At 46.3% G+C, this 20831-nt stretch overlaps 1 protein-coding gene across 1 annotated transcript; it reads right to left on the reverse strand.

Annotated features, from left to right (window-relative positions):
* Window positions 1–1673: 1673 nt before the first annotated feature.
* LOC119334150 lies at window positions 1674–8249 on the reverse strand. The gene is made up of 6 exons (XM_037606775.1): window positions 7968–8249; window positions 6666–7846; window positions 6400–6569; window positions 6087–6104; window positions 4849–4933; window positions 1674–1938 (listed from the first exon to the last, which is right to left on the reverse strand). The coding sequence occupies exons 1-6, from the start codon at window positions 8247–8249 to the stop codon at window positions 1674–1676; spliced, it is 2001 nt and encodes a 666-aa protein (XP_037462672.1).
* Window positions 8250–20831: the final 12582 nt, after the last annotated feature.

Here is a 20831-nt window from a genome sequence, read left to right on the forward strand (position 1 = left end):
CCTTTGATGTCAACCAAATGACATCTTGTTTCCTATTCCTACTTATAGGATTTGAGATACATGTCATCTCATTTCCTACAAGATTCCTATTCCTATGATAATCCTATCCTATGAACCAAAAGAGGCCTCATAGTGCAAAATAACATACAAGTAGTATCATAGATGATAGCATTTATTACATCATAGACTCATTTTGCTTTGGGTTGCGTTATGTTACAGTAACATATTATGTTACTCCAAACACCTCTCTCCTCATTAACCCCATGCCACATACACAGGTAAATACATGTGCGTGATATGTGGCCCTGTTTGGATCATGGGGTTAGAGCTAGTTTGAGTTAGTTGAAGGCTCAAATAACCCAAAAGTATCCAAACAGGGAGGGTTAGAGTGCGTTAGTTTCATCTAACCCAACTATCCCGGTGGAGAGGTGCTTATTTGAGTTAGAGTGGGTTAAAAAATAACTCTAACTCTAAGTGTGTTAAAGTATCATAGCAGCAGGCAATGCGATGTGTGTGAAGAAGTGGTCCATGCATGGACTCTGCCAGCTAGCTCTCCATGCATTCATGCATCCGTGTACCGCTACACAAAAGAACATGCACACGCTAGTGGCTCGCCGCCTTGCTTGCTTGATTGATTGATTTTGGTTCGTGACTTCGGGATTGAGTTGAAATTTTGCAGAGAATTGGTTCAGAGGTCCCGGTAGTACAAAAAAAGAAAAGAAAAAGACCACACATCAGATCGCTGGTGGCGTGGTGTATGCATGTTTTCTCTTTGGGAGTTTCTTTGGTATGGCTGGTAGGAATCCGACCGGCCAGAAGACATCACAGATTAACAACTTTCCATGTGTTGGTACGTGACTGCATGCCTGCATGTAAGTAAGTGGTGTCCACCCATGGCATGCACGCGACAGATACTAGCTGTAGTACCCATTATTTCTGCGCATGTGTATATCACATTTTCAATAAAATTATTTTGTTTACTCAACCATATATAGCATGGATCAAGACAATCCAACCGTATATATAGAGATAGCTCATTTCCGGCCTCTACAAAACGAGGCGAAATGCACATACCACATATGTCGGCGCGTACATGACATTATGGCCCTGTTTGGTTCGGCTGTGGATTTCTAAAAGCAGCTGTGAAAAATCTGCTGTGAAAAAATAGCTGTGGAAAATTTGATGCGAAAAAGATGCAGGTCATTTGACAAACCAGCTGATACAACTTTTTCAGATTTTGGCCCGCAGCGGAATCAGATTTTGAAAAGCACGTCCTGGGCTGCTTCCGCTTTTGGTTCAGATTTTAGCATGGATTTCTGGAATCAGATTCTGCTGGGTTCGCCCTTTGATTCAGATTCTGCTGCGCGGCAGCGGAATCCGTCGATAAAAGCTGAACCAAACAGGGCCATATACGACGCCAAAGCACGCACAATATGGTGCCAACCTTTCCCTAGCGGAAAAAAAACTGGCTACTTGTACTCCGCCCTATAATCTTGCGATGTGACTAAAATATCAATGCGACCAAGCTAGGCTGCCACGCATCATTGCATATTTGCATTCAAATTGACTGCGTGCAGCACGTATGGAACACGAAATTTGCATCAAGTGGTCGCTGTGTCATGGTCCCTTTTGTTTGACAACTATGCTTCCACTTTGTTCAGTGGTGAGCAAGCTTACATCTTTAATAGCAATGGAAGAACCTCAGAAGGAGCATTATCTACCAAATCATTACACAACGAAACTCTAGCAATACTAGCTAATTCATGAGCAGCCGCATTCGACTCTCTGAAACAAAATTCAAAAACTATAGAGCTAAGCTCACAAGCCAGATGATAGCACTCATCAACAATGGCCGCCCCATCTCCAGCGTATTGGCCATCTTTATTCATTATCTCCAAGAGTTCCTGGTTATCCCAATTGATGTACAATCTGTTGCACCTACAAAGGAAGCAACACAAACTAGACACACGCCTAGAGAAAAATGACACACACACACGAAAAGAGAAGAAAACTAAACAAAGGGGGTGACTATTTGACAGGCGTTCAATATATATTTGGCATTCGGTCAAATCGCTCCCTAGCTACCATCCGATCTAGATCCCAATGCCCAATTGGGCTCTTCTTCCCCTATACTAAACTAAAACTAAAATAAAAAAATAAAAAAAAAATTTCTAAGAAAGAATAAAGTATTGGCATTGGTAATGAGAAATTTTAGCATGCTCTCTCTTACGTCTTCTTTTTTACATGTCAAGTAAGAACGTACTCCCTCCGTTTTTATTTACTCCGCATATTAGCTTTGGTCAAAGTCAAACTTTATAACTTTGACAAAGTTTACAGAAAAAATATTAACATATTGTTATGACCGGCATATTAGGGGCTTAGCTCAGTTAGTTTTGGCCCGTCTATCTTATCGTTATTAGGGCTTAGCCCAATTATCTTAATAGGAGGATTATATAAACTCATGTAAGGATCCGTTTTGGAATTAAGCAAGAAGCAATCATATTTGCTCGACTTCCTTAGGGAGCCGGGAGACTTAACCCTAGCCGCCTCCTTCCCTGCGTCATCTCCCTCTCAGTTGTCGCCTCCTCGCGCACGACGGCGCCCAGCCGCCAGCGTCCGCGTGTTCGTCCATGACCAGCTCTCTCCTTCCCGTACAACCTCTGGCCTAGACCCGGTAGAACCCTAGCTCCTACCAGTTTGGTATTAGGTAGCTCAGGTCCGATCATGTCTTCACCGCCGCCAACCCCTTCGCTTCCGTTGCCGACCGCCACCACCGCGCCGCTGGCCATCTCCACCGCCCAGATGCCGGCGCCCTCCACCGCGCCGCCAGCAGTCGTCTACACCCCGGAGGAGGTCAGCGGGATCCTCCACGACCTCGTCACAGCCGTCCAGGGGATCCGGCTGTACCTGGCCAGCTCCTACGGGCCGCACCCGGCTGCGCCGGCCACCGTCGCCGCCGCGCCGCCGTGGCTGCCGTGGCAGCCGCTGCACCAGGCGGCCTTCACCGCGCTCGCCAGGCCGCTGCAGCTGCCATCCACCGCCACCATCGCCCCGCCCTGGCTGTCGTGGCAGCCGCCGCTCCTAGCGGCCTCTGCCGCGCCCGGCGCTTCACGCAGCAGCCGCTCCCCGGCACGACACCGCAGCAGCCACCGCCGGTCAGCTCCAGCCCCGCATCGACCGCGCCGACGAAAGTTCCGCTCCACCAGGTCTGGTTCCCGCCCTCGCCGTCCCTGCTATCGGCCTGGTTGACCGAGTCATCGTCTCAGCCGGTCTACACAATGGCCTCGGACCGCCGCACATGCCGTCACAGTAGGCATAGTACGGCGGGTCCTCCAGCTCCACGGGCCCCTACGTTGGCCTCGACGCGCCGCCGTTCCACGCCCCCCCCCCCGGTGATCACCGACCCGATGCCGCTGCTCCGCACCACCAAGCCGTACCCCCACGGCGATCATACCCAGACGGGCCCACGCTTCGTCAAGCTCGCCTTCACCACCTACGACGGCACCGAGGACCCCCTCAACTGGCTTAATCAGTGTGACCAGTTTTTTTGGGGGCAACACACGCTCGCGTCGGACCGCACCTGGCTCGCTTCATATCACTTCCGAGGCTCCGTGCAGACTTGGTATTACGCTCTCGAGTAGGACGAGGGCGGTATGCCTCCATGCGAGCATTTTCGCGAGCTCTTCCTCCTTCGTTTCGGGCCGCCGATACGCGGGAGCTGGTTGGCGGAGTTGGGCCGTCTCCCCTTCACCTCTACGGTGTTGGACTTTACCGACCGCTTTCAGGCCCTGGCGTGCCACGCACCCGGCGTGACGGCTCGCCAGCGGGCCGAGCTCTTCGTCGGCGGTCTGCCGGCTGTAGGGACCCCAGGACCTCCAGACGGCCATGTATTACGCCCGTGTGTTCAAGCGCCGCATGGTGGCCATCCAGCAGGCGTTACTGTCCCGAGCCGCTGGGCCACCACCCTGGCCGGACGTTCCCGCGCAGGGTCGGCCTGCTCAGGCTTCCACGGCACCCCTCGCCGCAATCGCGGCGCGCCCGTTCCGCTTGCTCACCAGGGCCGAGCTACTCGAGCGTCGTCGTCAAGGTTTGTTCTTTAACTGCGACGAGCCCTACGTGCCCGGCCACGTCTGCCCGCGACTCTTCTACCTGGAGAAATGTTATGACCGGCGCCGCCGCCGGGCTTGGCGACCTGCCCGCCCCAGCTGCCGCGGAGGTGTTTGGTGACGGTTGATCACCCCGAGGAGTTCCGCAAGTGCTTCCCCGCCTTCCAGCTTGAGGACGAGCTGTTTGTGCACGCGGGGAGAAATGTTATGACCGGCATATTAGGGGCTTAACCCAGTTAGTTGTGGCCCGTCTATCTTATCGTTATTAGGGGCTTAGTCCAATTATCTTAGTAGGAGGATTATATAAACTCGTGTAAGGATCCGTTTTGGAATTAAGCAAGAAGCAATCATATTTGATCGGCTTTCTTAGGGAGCCGGGAGACCTAACCCTAGCCGCCTCCTTCCCTGCATCATCTCCCTCTCAGCCGCCACCTCCTCGCGCACGACGGCGCCCAGCCGCCGGCGTCCGCGTGTTCGTCCACGACCAGCTCCCTCCTTCCCCTACAACCTCCGGCCTAGACCCGGTAGAACCCTAGCTCCTACCACATATACAATCGACACCAAGTTTAAACTAAATTTCAGAGCCATTGCCTCAGCAGTCAGAACATCATAGCAGGAGTCAACATCTCAATGAGCTTGTTCCCAGCTACAACCTCATGTGTCCTCTATCATCTCGGATGATTTCTCCCATAGCCCCTTGAAGCAAATTGCAGTTAAAGGCCGCATCAACATTTAACTTAACATGCCCGTTTGGGGGTTTGTACCACCCTCCTCTTTTAAGTGAGGCCTTTGGGTCACATGCAATAAAGAATTACTATGCCATGGTCCTAATTAATCAAAAATAGACAAGGAATGACTTGGCGATTAATTTAAAACTCCACACCTTGCCCTAGCTTGCTTGGGTGCTACTGTCACCCTGGAGACCAAGAGAGCACAGCCAGTCGGTCAGTTTTCTCATCCTTCTTTAGAAAATTTCAGTTTTTTATTTTGTATGTGCAACTATACATGGAAGTACTATGCAATATGCATGTAAATTATATGCTTATTCTTTGCAGTTACAAAAAAGGAAAATTTTGTGTAAGTTTTTTCCTTCGCCCTTTTTCATTTTCTTTCTCCTTTAAGTCTATTAGCAGTGAGCAGTAAATAATAGATCTGAGCCGTTAATCTCAATAATTAGTGGTCTGATTAACTCTTACTCCCTTCGTTTTTATTTACTCCGCGTATTAGAGTTGATTGAAGTCAAACTTCCTGAAGTTTGACCAAGTTTATCAAAAAGAATATAAATATTTACCATAACAAATCTATATGATATGGAAGTACATTTGATAATGAATCTAATGGTGTTGATTGTATATGTTAATATTTATTTCTATAAACTTTGTCAAAATTTATAAAGTTTAACTTTGACCAAAGCTAATATGCGGAATAAATAAACACGGAGGGAGTACCTTCTTACCCCACATGTATAAAAGAAGAGGTAAGAGAGAGCATGCTAAAATTTCTCATTACCAATGCCAATACTTCATTCTTTCTTAGAAAATTCATTTTTTTTAGTTTTAGTTTAGTATAGGGGAAGAAGAGCCCAATTGGGCATTGGGATCTAGATCGGATGGTACGGAGGGGTTCAACCGAATGCCAAATATATATTAGACGCCTGTCAAATAGTCACCCCCTTTGTTTAGTTTTCTTCTCTTTTCGTGTGTGTGTCATTTTTCTCTAGCCATGTATCTAGTTTGTGTTGCTTCCTTCATAGGTGCATTTTCAATGTGTTTGTATCAGAGAGAGAGAGACACACACAGAGAGAGAGAGAGAGACGACACCATTGACATGATGTGCTATGTCAAGAGGTATTAACCGTCGACGTTGATGTTTTTATTTATTTTGATACTAAGAATACTACAAACATATACAATTCATATGAAAATTATTCTTGCACATTACCCAGTCGAAGTGACCGAATCGGAAGGATATTTCAGGTACCTGACGCATAAGTCCTCCCTATAAAACAACCATACAAACCACAGTTGATCAACCACGGACAGAGCTGAAACCACACAATCATACATAAAGCTAGGTTCGACCACCATTAGATTTTTCACTGAGCTGAAAAGAGAGGCAACTACACTGAGACACACCCCAAGTGTAACAACACCCAAAAGGCCAAAACTGAACAAATCGCCACTACTTGTGAGTTGTGACCACCAGTAGTACATTCGTTAAGCGAGCCGCAGAGAACCGAGCGTGTCACAAATATCCCCGGCCAGGTGCATGCCTAAATCTGAAGCGGCTTCACCATGTCCTGGCCCGATCACGCAAGCGTGGCGAGAAACTACCGGAGACACGCCCTCGCCTTCGTCCCAGTCGAAGAAGCACCGACGTTCCGCGGCATCCCGGATCAGCTCCCCCCAGATGGAGCCGCTGCCACTTAGCGTCGCCGCGTTGCCCACGATCCAGAGGCAGTGCCTGCAACCAAAACGATCGATCGAGGCAGTTATGCATGACAAGTTCCAACTAGTTTTGTATTTAGAATTTCATCCAGATCTCGCCGTGCGTGCGTACCTCGCCCTTGTCAAGGCAACATTGGCGCGTCGCCGGTTCGACAGGAAGCCAACGGAGCACGTGCCGATAAGAACCATAGCTGGCAGTTGGCGCTCGTCACCGATAAGAACCACATGTTTCAGTCCGGAGACTTGCAATGGGACGAGGGATTCACATTCCTTGAGCTGTGCAGCCTCGTCGATCAGAAGCAAATCCATCTTCTCCCCCTCCAGCTTAGCCGAGCCAGACACGGTGCAGAAAATGAGGGACGCACTTTCGATGCAAAACTCCTTGATCTCGGAAAACTCTTCGGTCAGAGGAAGTTGCAGGTCTCGCAACAGCGTCCTCGTGACGTCTAGAATTTCAGGCATTTTCTCCCTCATGGTGCCAACTGTTTGTTCCGAGTGGTAACCCATTGTTAAACCATCGCGTTGCCGTCTCAGCTGTCTCGATGAAGTGGAGACTTGTTTCTGAACGCCCAGCAGCTTGCTGAAGTCGTTGAGCATCTTGCTGAGCAAAGCAATGTTGTTGTAGTTCGTCTCCAGGGTACGATGTATTGAGACATGAGACATGATTGTCTTCAAACACTTGCTAAGCTTCTCGAAGATCCGCTGGAACTCTGACGTTGGGAAGGAGTAGTACTTGAGCACAACTGGTTTTGTGCCATCCTCCTGCTTGATCATGGCTATTTCGTCGCGCAGAAACGCTTCCAGTGAAAGAAGGCACCGCCTCCAACCGGTCTCTGGCGAGAAGCACTCCGTTAGCAGCTTTAGACGAGTGTCCTGGAAGATGTTGTCGAGATCGCCGTCGATGGGCATGCGGGTCCTGTTGCCGAACAGCAGCAGATCACCGTGGCCAGCACAGGCATCGGGATCGGGGTGCTGCCTCCTCAGTGCCAGGAGGCTGGACGCCACCTGGCAGACGGCGGTGTTGGTCGGCGCGCACGCCAGGACCCGCCATTTCAGCTTCGTGGCAGACAGCATGAGCACGCTGATGGTCCTGGTTTTGCCCGTGCCAGGCGGCCCCCAGATGAGGCTAACCTTGGTGCTCGCACCATCGCCGCCACTGGCACCGGCACGCTGCACCGCAGACACACAGCCCAGTATGGCGCAAGTTTGGGACTCGTTGAGCCCGAACGCAGACAGCCTGCCTGATACGGGTAGCGGCATGTCGAGGTCGGTGCCGCCGGTCAGGGAAGTGATCTGTCTCATGATGGAAAATCAGCCGTCAGATGAGAAAATCATAGTCATAGTCATACTTACTACTAGAAAAGTACAGTAGAAAGGAACGATTGGACGAAGCGATCTGCGAACCAGAGCTTACCAGCTGCATGGAGGAGTCTTCCGCTTCCCCCGCGATAGCCTTGAGAACGGAGTCGTCTCTCTTGACGGAAGAGTTGGCTCGGTAGCGGAGGCACCGCCAGATGCGTTGGTAGGGTATGGAACTGAGCAACCTAACAACGAAAGCGTAGCCTTCGACGTAATCGTCTACTCTCCGGCTAGCTCTGACCAGAAAGTTGGTGCCGTCCCTGCTGACGCTTTGGACGTGGGCGAGGCAGTGGGATGCGCCGTCGCGGCTCGCAAGGTCGGACGGCCGTAGCGGCATCGCCGCTGAGAGCAGGACGATGTCGCTGGTGCACGGGGGAGAAGCTCCATGGATGGACACGCGATACAGTGCGGGCCTTGGCCTTGTGTCGCCCTTGCGCATGGGAAACAAGGGCCGTATCTGCACGGGCCTGCAGCAGTTGGTCTGTGCCTCCAGGTTGGACCTCATCTCTGCCCGGATTTCCTCCAGCAGCGGAGCCCTGAATGAATCCAGGTAGCTCCTCAGGCCAAAGAACCTGTCAGGTATCCGGCTCACCTGTGAAAGTACCATGCTGATCATCACGTACGTATCGTGTGCACAGCACTTCCGCGTACGTATACTACTCTGCATGCTTGCTTGCTGGGAGGAAAGAAAGGATCCGACTTTGAAAAATCGATGGAATTAGGGACCTACGTACCTTGCCCCTGAAGAAGTCCTGGTTGACGACGTCTTGGAGGGACCAAGACAAGATGAGGTCGGCGAGGACGATGTTCTCGTCGTCCTGCCCGTTCATCTTCCCCGCCTCGCCTTTCTTCTCCATCTTCGCTCGCGACCTTCACCGTGACTCCTAACTTCCTGTCAACTGCTATGCTCCCCGTGGGTATATGTAATCATCTTCTTCAGTCTGAATGTGAATGAATATGAACTGGTTCTTGGCACCATAACTAGTAGTAGTATTGATTAAAATCATGCATGGTGCATAGTTTCCTGTGCAAGCAGCCGCCAATCGAATGGCCTGCCCAAGATACCGCAGGCCGCATGCAGCACGCGTGTGATCTCCTCTCGTCTCTTGCGCTTTCGGGGACGACGCGACCGCTTGGCTTCCGCTGTTGGTTGATGCGAAGTGCACAGAATAGGAGAGAGTATGGATTCATTCAACCCAAAAACTAGACTATCGGTTTAGAGCACGGTTAATAATATAGTCAGCCGCTGGCTATATGATATTGCCACGTCATATATAGCCAAACTTATAGCCGGCAAGTACAATAGCTGAATATAAATATGTACTATACTTTGTTGATACATGGCCCACCTCGCTCTGTCATAAAGTGCCTAGGAGTACGTGCTGCATCCGGCTGTTAACTAGTAGCCCGCTTCTCTTTTTCTTTTCTCTCTTCCAACTAAGCAAAAATATAATATTTAATATCTTACAACCCGCCTACATCACTTTATTATACTTGTTCTTACAGGACGTGTTCTGAAGAGCGCGCCGTGTGGGTCATGGTAGAACTTGACATCCACTTTGTATGGTAACGGATAGGTGTGGGGCATGGTAGAACTTGACTGTTTTGCGTTGTCGACTCGTCGACAGGTTGCGCATCGAGTTTCGATGCCGCCGACATGACACGATTGTGGGGGCGGTCTAGCCGTCAAGGTGTGGCGGGTGCTTTTTTCAACGTAGTACAGATGCGGAGACTTATATGGAAGTATGGTCTAGGTCTGCCATCCATCGGTTGAAAGATCGGGCCCAAATCTGCCTCAAATGTCCGGGCGTACGACCCGGTTAGTGACCGGTCAAAAAATAAACCGACCCAGACCGGCGTTTCAAAGAGTCTCAAATCGCCCGGCTGACTGTCACCCCTCATATCCAATCCAAATCCAGAATGGATATGGGGAGGCCCGGGCGCGACCGGACGCATCCGCCATGTTGTAATGATGATGGGGTCCCACAAGGAAATAATCTGAAACTCGGCGGTCCGAAACTCGTCATCTCCGACGGGCCATGTAGTGTCCTAGCATGGCTATTTAAGCCGACCGCCGGCATTGAAACCCTACCCGTCCATATTTCCCACCTCCCGTCTGCCACCACCACTTCTCAGTCGCCGTCTGCCACCACTCGTAGCCCTGCCCCCATGCCGTCGGGCAAGGAGCTACCCATATCTAACGTCGGAGTGCTGGTTGCAGCTCCTTGAATAGATCCGGGCAAGGCGCAAAGCCCGGATTACCACGGGGCTACCTCCGGACACGGTTGATCCGGAGGGGGACTTGGAGGTGGAGGAGGAGGTCGAGGGGAAGGAGGAGGATGTGGGGAACAATAGGGACACGGATCTGCAGGGGCGAGAAGCAGGCGATCCTCGATTCCCTTCGGTTGGAATCAGAGGCGGAGGCCAAACGCCATCGTCGGCAGGAGGCGGAGGCAGAGCACGGCGCGGAAGTCGAAGAGATGATCGCGTATATGGATGAGGAAGAGGAGCTGGAGCCCTCCTTTGTGCCCATTTACCCGTTGCTCGGCAACGACGTCGTGGACATCCCCGACGACGAATCGTAGTTAGCTAGCATGAGGGTAGCATGTAGGATTTGTTGTGCATAGTTCAGAATATGAGAGACTTGGATGCATAAAATCAAGCATGAGCCATGACTGGTGACTGTCCGCGGACGTTTGAGAAGACGGATTTGCCAAGTCCATCTGTAGATGCTCTTTGTGGCACATGAAAACAAATTGGAAGTCAAGAATTTCTTTCGCACTTAATGCTAGAACCAACAAACGGCCATGTAGACCGAGGAAGCGGAAGCAAACCGCCTCCATGGGCGGGGCTAGACGAGGACATGGGTGTAATGTACACCCATTATCTATTTTCAAAACCGAGTATATAGGTACATCGTTAAACCATATGGTTCAAAAAATATTTTATTAAATTTTTCATTGTGTATCCCTCACATCTCTATCTTTATCTAATAATATGCATAATAATAGTAATAGAATAAAAGATAGAGGCTTTCATAGTTCTTCATACGTTTAATTTTTCGTGTGTTCCTATACCGCTATACGGGCGTCAGCGGGGCGGTCCAGTTGTCTCTCCGGCCCATCTCACGCCCCCCGCAGGGTATCGATCTCCCGACCTACAATTCCAGATAATAAGCAGTAACCACCGCGCTACCTCGTCGGACTTGATGACTACAATACTTTTACATTTTTTCTTATTTCATATTTCCATTTACCTTCATTTTTCATATCTGTTTTTTTTCGTTTTCAATTATTTTTTGTGTTTTCTTTTCTTCTTCTTGGCTCAATGGTTTTATTTTAATTCGTCAACTTTTTCTTCAAATCGATGAACTTTTTTTCAAATTCAGTGAACTTGTTTCAAATTCGCTGAACTTTTTTTTTCAATTGCGATGAACTTTCTTCATATTCGATGAACTTTTCTTTAAATCTGATGAACTTTTATCCCAAATTCAATGAACTTTTTTAAATTTCGATGAACTTTTCTTGGATTGATGAACTTTTTTCAAACTTGTGAACTTGTTTTCAATTTCTATGACCTTTTTTGAAAATTGATGAACTTTTTCAATTTTGATGAACACTTTTTGAAAACCGATGAACTTTTTTCAAGTTTTGTGAACTTTTCTTCAAAAATGATGATTTTTTTTTCAAAATCCATGAACCTTTTCTAATCATGATATTTTCCCCAAAAATTGACGTGATACAGCACGTGGTAATGTGCAACAAAATAGCGACGCGACAATGTTATTTTGTGTTTCACACTGTTTCTAATCACTCAAGGGTGGTAGATCTAGTGGTAAGCGAGCTTGGAAGTTATAAACAAATTGCGTGAGTTCGAATCCCGTGGTAGCTAATATTTTTGGGGTTTTTCCATGCTAGTTTTCTGTTTGACGCGTTTCACGGGCCGGCCCAACTTGCAGGGCGCGTGGGCGCCGGTTCTCCTAGCAGGGAGCAACTAGTTAACGAGCGCTCCTTCGGGAGCCTCGCAACGATCAGCGCCACTAGGCGTGCTCTCAGCCATTCGCCACGTGTCGCGCTCTGGACGCTCCCTTCAGATTTTGTATTTTTATTTTCTCACACGCATTTTTGGCTTTTTAAACGGTTTTTTTCGGGTCTTTTCGACGTTTTGGTTTTCCCCCGGTCTTTCTTAGCTTTTCGATCAAAAAAAAATTCATATTTTTTTTTCATGAAAAAACGTGTTTTCTTTTTTTTCCTTTCATGAAAGTCACGGTTTTTCTTCCGCGGGAGGCACGGTTGTGCTTTAGCGAGAGTCACAGCCGTGCCTCTCGGAAACGAAAAAAACGCGTTTTCTGTTTTTTTTTCTTTCGCGAGAGTCACGGTTTTGCTTTCGCGAGAGGCAAGGTTGTGCTTTCGCAAGAGTCACGGCCGTGCCTCTCGAAAAGGGAAAAACAAAACGCGTTTTTTTTCGTTCGTGAGAGTCACGGTTTTGCTTCCGCGAGAGGCACGGTTGTGCTTACGCGAAAGTCAGGGCCGTGCCTCTCGGAAAGGGAAAAAATACGCGTTTTCTGCTTTTTACTTTCGCGAGAGTCACGATTTTGCTTTTGCGAGAGTCACGGCCATGCCTCTCGGGAATGGAAAAAACGTGTTTTCTGTTTTTTTCCTTACACGAGAGTCGCGGTTTTGCTTCCACGGGAGGCACGGTTGTGATTCTGCGAGAGGCATGGGCGTGCCTCTTTCGAAAAGGGAAAAAAACTGTGCTTCCGGTTCGGTTTTTTCGCCCGGTTTTTTTCATCCGGTTTTTTCGTGATTTTTTTTCCGTCAGAACCTATCAACATGGGATCTAGTTTTGAAGATCTCGAAGCGAGGAATCAAATGGTGAAAACGGTTCGAGATTTGGACGCACGGTTTAAGAGTTAAAACATTTTGAATAAACGGAACTATGAAAAAAGGGAAAACTTGCGGGTTCCGACAAGTGGCGTGCTGCATGTACGTCACTTGTCGCGACCTGGAAAAGTGGAGTGTTCTTTGCAACGAGTACTCCTTAATTAGTGATTTCGCTCCTAGCCGGCGCTTAACAACTATATATGAATGGGCCACTACGAGTCCCAAGTGGGCCAGCTGTTTCGTTCGGGAAATCCCACTCCTTCGTACGGGAGTTTGATTGTTTCTTCTCAGCCCTTTGTTTCAAGTTTTTGGTTATGTTAAAGTTGTTTCCTTTGGTATGTTGTTTCTTTTATAAGCCTGTGTTGGTTCGCTCGATAGGTTGCCTAGTAGTGGGAAAGTTTGACTGCTTATTTTCTGATGACAAATTGCTCTAGTTATATATTGAAAAATAGAAAAAGGAAGTCAATAACATATTTCATAGTTGAACAAGTCTCTACTCAAGCTGGAAAATCCCTACTACTTAAAAAGAACACAATGTTCCCATTTCACCTCTCTTTCGTACAACATTTTTCATATATGTTCCCCTCTTTCCTTCTTCTCTTTGATTTTTCCCATTTGTAGTATTTCTTTTATCAATTTTCCCTAAAATGGAACCAATTGCCTCATGTTTTATTAACTTACCAAAGTAAAAACATATTTTATTTGGTAAGTCATTAAATTCTTATCAAATAAGTGCTTAACATAAGATGGTATGTAAATCGTGGTGATTTTGCATACAAATACTTGCTTAGATTTTAGTGCATTAATATAATAATAGACTTGCAGCCACGGGCTAATCTATTAGAATGATTATACTCCTATTGCAATGCACGGGCAATTACCTAGTAGATGAAAAAAACAATCTCTATTACTTAAAAAGAACACAATGTTCCCATTTCACCTCTCTTTCGTACAACCTTCTTTATATACGTCGCCCTCTTTCTTTCTTTTCTTTGATTTTTCCCATTTGTAGTATTTCTTTTATCAATTTTCACTAAAATGGAATCAATTGTCTCATGTTTTATTAACTTACCAAAGTAAAAACATATTTTATTTGGTAAGTCATTAAATTTTTATCAAATAAGTGCTTAACATAAGATGGTATGTAAATCATGGTGATTTTGCTTAGAAACACTTGCTAAGATTTTAGTGCATTAATATAATAATAGACTTGCAGTCATGGGCTAATCTATTAGAATGTTTATACTCCCGTTGCAACGCACTGTCAATTATCTAGTAGATGAAAAAACAACTAGAATTTAAAATAGTTAATAAGTACATGCAACGGTACGTGCGATTTGACTTTTTTTGGGAATTTTTTCATTAGACCTTTCGGGAAGAAATAACTTTCAGAATTTGAAAAGTTTATGAACTTAAATAAAGGTGAACTATATATCTATTTCTGAACTTTTTTTGCGAATAATATATATTTGTGAACTAAATTTAAAAATGGGTAAACAAATTTGCATTGGTTGAACTAATTTTGATTATTAAAGTGTCTCAATGACTAATTTTTAAGAGGGTAAATTTTTCGTTAAATTCATGACTAATTTCAAAAATAGTGAAGTAATTTTGTGTTTAGTGAACTAAATTTGAAAGCGGACGAACTCAATTTCAAATGAGAGACATAATTTTCAAAATGTGTGAACTATATTTGAATCGTGTGAACTATATTTGTATTTAATGAAATAATTCTAAAACCGTGTGAACAAATTTCTTGAAAAACGGTGAATTGAATTTGCATTTCGTGAACTATATTTGAAAATGGATGAACAAAATTTGTATTGGGTGAACTAAATTTGAAACAAGTGAACTGATTTTACAATGTCTAATTTCGAAATCTGTGAAATAAATTTGAATTTGTTGTGAACTAAATTTGTAAAATGAGTGAACTAAACTTGTATTTATCAACTAATTTTGTGAAAAGGCGAATAAAAGTAGTATTACAAAACTTATTTTGAAAATGGGTGAACAAGGGTTGTACTGGGTAGAACTATATTTGTATTTGTGAACTAATTTTGAAAATCTGAGCAAAAATAGTATTAGGCGAACTAATTTTTAAATGTGTGAAGAAACTTATATTCGGTGAACCAAATTTCAAAATTTGGGAAGTAAATTGAAAACCGATGAACTAACTTTGAACGAGTGACCTAATTTGCAAAATGGGTAAACTATATTTGAACTAGGCGAACTATATTTGTATTGAATGAACTAATTTTGAAATTGGTGAACATTTTATTTTGAAAAAAGGTTCACAAAATTGAATTGGGAACTAATTTGGAAATGCATGAACAAAATTTGTATTGGATGAACTAAATTTGAAAATTAGTGAACTAATTTTAAATTTCGTGAACTAAATTTAAAAATCAGTCAACTAAATTTTAAATGAAAGACATAATTTAAAAAATGGGTGAGCTAAATTTGAATTTGCTGAACTATATGTGTATTTGTGACATATTTTTAGATGTGCTGATCCAGATTAGTATTAGGTGAACTAATTGTGGAAAATGGGTGGTGTTGGGTAGACTACATTTGAAAATAGGTGAATTAGTTTTGAATTGGGTGAACTAATTAGAAAATGGGTGAATTCAATTTGAGTGAGTGACCTAATTTTTAAAATGGGCGAACTATATTTGTATTTAGTGAAGTGATTTTTAAATGGGTTCAATTGTTTTTTGAAGAAAGGGTGATTAAAATTTGTATTTGCTAAACTAATTTTGAAAATAGGTGAACACAACTTCTATTGGGTGAACTAAATTTAAAAATGGGTGAACTAATTTTGAATTGGGTGAACTAAATTTTAAAATGGATTAACTAAATTTGAAAATTGGTGAACTGAATTTGAAATAAAGCAAAAAAAACTATATTTGAAATGAACGACTTAAGTTTAAAAATGGGTGAACTAAATTTAAATTTTTTGAACTATATATGTATTTGTGAACTATTTTTTTTAAAGGGTAAACAAAAGTTCTATTGGGTGAACTAATAATGAAAATAGATGAACTAAAATTGAAATCTATGACCTAATTCTTCTAATGGGTGAACTATATTTGTATTTAGCGAAATAATTTTGAAAATGGGTGAGCACATTTTTAAAGGGTGAACAAAATTTGTCTTCGGTGAACTAATACTAAAAATGGGTAAAAATATATTTGGTGAACTAAGTTTGAAATGAGGAAACTAAATTTATAATGACTAGATTATAAGCATGTGAACGGAATTTGAATTTCTTGTGTACTAACTGTGAAAAAATGGTGAAATAAATTTGAATTTCGTGAACTTGATTTGTATTTGTAAACTGATTGTGAAAAGGGGTGAACAAAATATGTATATGGTGAACTAATTTGGAAAAATAGGTGAAGAAAATTTGTATTGGGTGAACACAATTTGTATTGAGTAAACTAATTATGAAAAGAAGGCTATGGTGAAGTTCTACCCGATCTGGGCTTCATGCCCCTCCACCCCTAGATAGATACGGGTCGCCAAGGCTTGCAGCGAGCAGTAGCGGGGATCAGGCGGAACTGAGCTGGGTGAGGGAGACAGCGGCGACTCCTTCCCCCGGTTCCTCCACTCTCCTGCCACCGTGCTCGGCTGCTCCCGTTGGCTGCCTGACCTGGTTCCCGGCCGTCACTGCTCGCCTGACCAGCCAAATAGGAAGAAGTGCCCATGGTGCTGGCCATCCTTCCCTGATCTCCTCGACCTCGAGTCCCCTCTCTCCTGACAGCACCGTGACCCCGCCCTCATGTCCTCAAATCAAGTTCCACCCAACCGAAAAAATCATCCTCCACGCTCATGGATGGATTGCTGTAGTACTACTGCAAGCACATGCAACACATGACTCCTGTTAGAGGCTAAGAGCATCTCCAGCCGTTGGCCCCCTTAGGGCGCATAAAAATCGCCCCTGGGGGCGAGCCAGTGATACAACAGGCGCGGGGGGCGGTTTTGCGCCCAGTCGTCGCCCCCAGGCGCCGACATTGGCCCACTTTTCAGCCCCCTTTCGGCGAATAAAGGGCCCATATGGGCGAGAATAGGCCCATATTCGGCGTGGTTCTCCGTGGCTCGTCGTTGAATTATGAACATAAATATTTTTTATCACATATTTCATCACAGAAAAATCAAATTGTTCAACAAAATAGTACAACAACAAATAGTTCAATCAATACTATCTAAAAAGAACATAAGGTTCCTTTTCCTATCAGACGGACCGCGTTCTACCCACCTTCGTCCATCCTACTCTCATATTTTTCCGGATTGGTAAGTGACGATTCGATTCAATCATCATAATTAGATGATCCAATTGGGGTCACACCTTACCTTAAAAAATTGCAGTCACCATAATTACATGCCCCAATGGCGTCACACCTTCCCTTAAAATTGTTGTTGGCCTGTAAAGACACATGGCACTCATTTATTGGCCATGCACAATAATCGCTACTAGGAATCCCGCGGGTGAGCCAAACCCATTCTGGCCTGCAAGAATACATGGCGCTCATTTATCGGCCCTGCACAATAATCGCTGACGGAATTGGGCCACATTTAATTGAAGAGGGAAGTTAAACTTTATGATTCAGTTGCATCGGGGGATATGTCCATCGGATCAGTATCTAAAAACACAGTTAATGCAAATAACATCAATATAGTGGATGCACAGTGCTCGCGACACGAATTTTAGCAATTTGCATATCTGTTGACGTTGGAGTGTGCTATTTTTTTACAATCCATTTTGCATAATCAGTATGCATCTCATTAGAATGAGAATATGTACTAGGTCATTATTTATTCCCTTTCATTGATGTAGCATTCCACGTTTTTACCAACTGAAGAATTTGATAGTATTTTTCTGGAAACAACGAGCCTCCTCATCGATTTTCATTATGGAAACCATTTTCCAGAACAACATAATTTGTCCCCCTATATGTTGTTATTGCATTACAAGATTTGGCTCCCGTGGCAACGCACGGGCACATACCTAGTACAAATTATATAGTTCAACAAATAAAAACTCATATTTCATCACACGTCGCGCCCAGCGTTGCCCTTGAGCCTCCATAGGTGCTCCACCAGATCATGCTGCAGCTCATGATGCACCTGTGGGTCTTGGATCTCCTGACGCATACTGAGGTAGGCAGTCCAGGTTGCTGGTAGCTGGTGATCAACTTCGGCTAAAGGACCCTGCCTGTAGTATAGTTCAGTGTCAAACACTGGGTCTTCTTGCTCGCTCTCGATGATCATGTTATGCAAGATGACACAACAAGTCATGATCTCCCACATTTGATCTTTCGACCAGGTCTGAGCGGGGTACCGGACAACAGCAAATCGAGATTGGAGCACACCAAATGCCCGCTCGACATCCTTCCTGCAAGCCTTCTGAATCTTCGCAAACCAGGCGGTCTTGCCTCCTGGCACAGGGATTGAGATGGTCTTCACAAATGTCGACCATCTCGGATAGATGCCATCAGCTAGATAGTATCCCTTGTTGTAGTGTCGCCCATTGATCTCGAAGTTCACCGGAGGAGAATGACCTTCAACAAGCTTGGCAAAGACAGGAGAGCACTGCAGCACGTTGATGTCTTTGTGAGTTCCTGGCATACCAAAGAAGGAGTGCCAAATCCAGAGGTCCTGTGTGGCCACCGCCTCAAGTACCACACTTCAACCGCCTTTGGCACCTTTATACATCCCCTGCCAAGCAAATGGGCAATTCTTCCATTTCCAATGCATGTAGTCGATGCCTCCAAGAATCCCAGGAAATCCTCTTGCTGCATTCTGTGCTAGGATCCGAGCAGTGTCTTCGGCATTGGGTGTTCTCAAGTATTGCGGTCCAAACAGTTCCACCATTGCCTGACAGAACTTGTAGAAACACTCTATGCTGGTGCACTCGGCCATGTGCCCATAGCCGTCGAGTGAATCACCGGGAGCTCCATATGCAAGCATCCTCATCGCTGTCATGCACTTCTGGATCGAGGTGCATCCAAGTTTGCCGGTGCAATCCATCTTGCACTTGAAGTAGTTGTCGAACTCCTGGATGGAATTCACAATCCTGAGGAAGAGCTTTCTTCTCATCCGATAACGGTGCCAAAATGTTTTGTCGCCGTGAAGTGGAGCATCGGCGAAGTAGTCGGAGTAGAGCATGCAGTAGCCTTCGAGACGATGTCGGTTCTTTGCTTTCACCCGCCCCGGCGCTGAGCCACCTCGCCGCGGCTTTTCATTGCTCGCCAGCAGCTGGACGAGGGCGGCGAGCACCATGAGATGCTCTTCTTCCTGGACGTCGGCCTCGGCTTCCTCCTCCAGCAGCGCGGCGAGCGCTTCCTCGTCATCCGAGTCCATCGCCGAGGCAGGCAAATCACCGAACACCTTGCGCCCGATGGGCGTGCACCCGCCGCTAAACTGCCCCTCCGCGGGCGGAAACGCCCAGCTGCTATTGGAGGGGCTGCCGCGGCGAACCTGTGCTATTTTTCCGGCGGGGAATGGCTATCTAGCGGTGAAGGACACCGGGCGGCGCCGGGATATAGATAGTGGCGGCCGAGGGCGCGGGGGGTGGGAGGCGATTCAGGGAAGAAAATCTTGACTTTTCACCTGACAGTGTGGGCCAGCCACGCTTTTCCCTTGCGCCGGAGCCCCCGATCGCCCCCTAGTGCACCGGGTTCGGCCTGTGACCGCCGGGCGGAAAAAGGGCTGAACCGACGCTTTTCGTCGTCCTAGGGTCGCGACTGGGGCGTTTTTTGGCGCCGGCACCGAAAAAGTGGTCTGGGGGGGGGGCTGTTGGGGGCGCGGCTGGAGATGCTCTAAGACGCCATGGCCTCCCTCTCTTGCTCCAGTCAGCAGCCTCCCTTGCTTTTTCTGGTTTTGGTGGATTCAACACACCGGCAAGAACTGAGAAAAACAGGGCAACAAGACTAATGTGTTTTCCACTTTTCATGCATCAATGCCCTTGTTTTTTCCCACTAACCCAGAGTCAGGGTGGATGTGGACAAAGATGGATTAGCGAGGGGAAACCAGTTGAGAGTTCGGGTGAAAATCCCAGTTCATGAACCGCTCGTCAGGGGTTTCTATCTTAGGACCTCACTGGAGGACAAGGATAGAACCTGGTTTGATTTTCACTATGAAAAAGTACCACACTTCTGCTTTGAATGTGGGAGGTTAGTGCATGTGGGAGGGCGTTGCGATCCTCCTGTTGATTCCACATCACAATGGGGCGAATGGCTGAGAACATCTTCTGGAAGGAACAACAATGTAAAGTAAAACTCTCAGGGACCGGCGGGAAGTAGTAATAGCAGCAGGAATAACGCTCCCAATAGCGAGATTGACGCAGGGCGCTCGGGTCATAGGAAGAAAGAAGCTCCTGCCAAACGAAATTTAAATGATGAATTTGCTCGTTCGGTGGACCAGCGCACTGGCGCGGATCTGTCGAAGAATAGGCGGGAGGAAGGAAAAAATAATATCCATAAAAATAGCACAAATGGGGAGCCACCAAGGGAGAATGACCTTCGCTATGAGCTGGAGCAAAGGAGGGAGAGAGAGCTTAGAAACAAGCTATTCGAGCAGCAACAAGGGCGTGGAGGTAAACAAGATAGTGAATGGCAGAGGAAAGGAAAGGAGGATGTGTGTTATGAGTATGAGTGTGAGCAACGGGATACCTACAATAAGGACAGAGAGAGGGAGTTTTATAGGGAGAAGGAAGGGAACTATGGGGACAGACCTAAATTCCCTATGGAGAGGAGGAGAGGGTACTATGTGAGAAAGCCCCGAGAGGATCATGAAGCAAAACGCGGGAGTAGGGGAAATTATCAACCATCTCTTACGTCTAGGAAGGGGCACCCGAGGCAGATGTGGGTGGCGAAAGAGGGATATGATAGGCAGGATGGAAATGATACTTTTATCTGTGACACTAGGAGGAAGACGACTACAGTGTTTGACCGAATCTCAGAAAATGATGATAGGGCGGCGGACCCTGCCAGGGAGCAGGGCCGCTGACACCAATGATTCTTCTAGCCTAGAAC

The sequence above is a fragment of the Triticum dicoccoides genome, chromosome 7A (assembly GCF_002162155.2).
Source record: "Triticum dicoccoides isolate Atlit2015 ecotype Zavitan chromosome 7A, WEW_v2.0, whole genome shotgun sequence".
Taxonomy (NCBI): domain Eukaryota; kingdom Viridiplantae; phylum Streptophyta; class Magnoliopsida; order Poales; family Poaceae; genus Triticum; species Triticum dicoccoides.

Excerpts from the sequence above, each read along its gene's own strand:
- LOC119334150 (XM_037606775.1), bottom strand. The coding sequence starts at position 8,249 with ATGCCGCTACGGCCGTCCGACCTTGCGAGCCGCGACGGCGCATCCCAC. Across the intron at positions 6,570-6,665 it reads GTTGCCTTGACAAGGGCGAG|GCACTGCCTCTGGATCGTGG; the intron begins GTACGCACGCAC and ends TTTTGGTTGCAG. Across the intron at positions 1,939-4,848 it reads ACAAACCCCCAAACGGGCAT|GTGCAACAGATTGTACATCA; the intron begins GTTAAGTTAAAT and ends CTTCCTTTGTAG.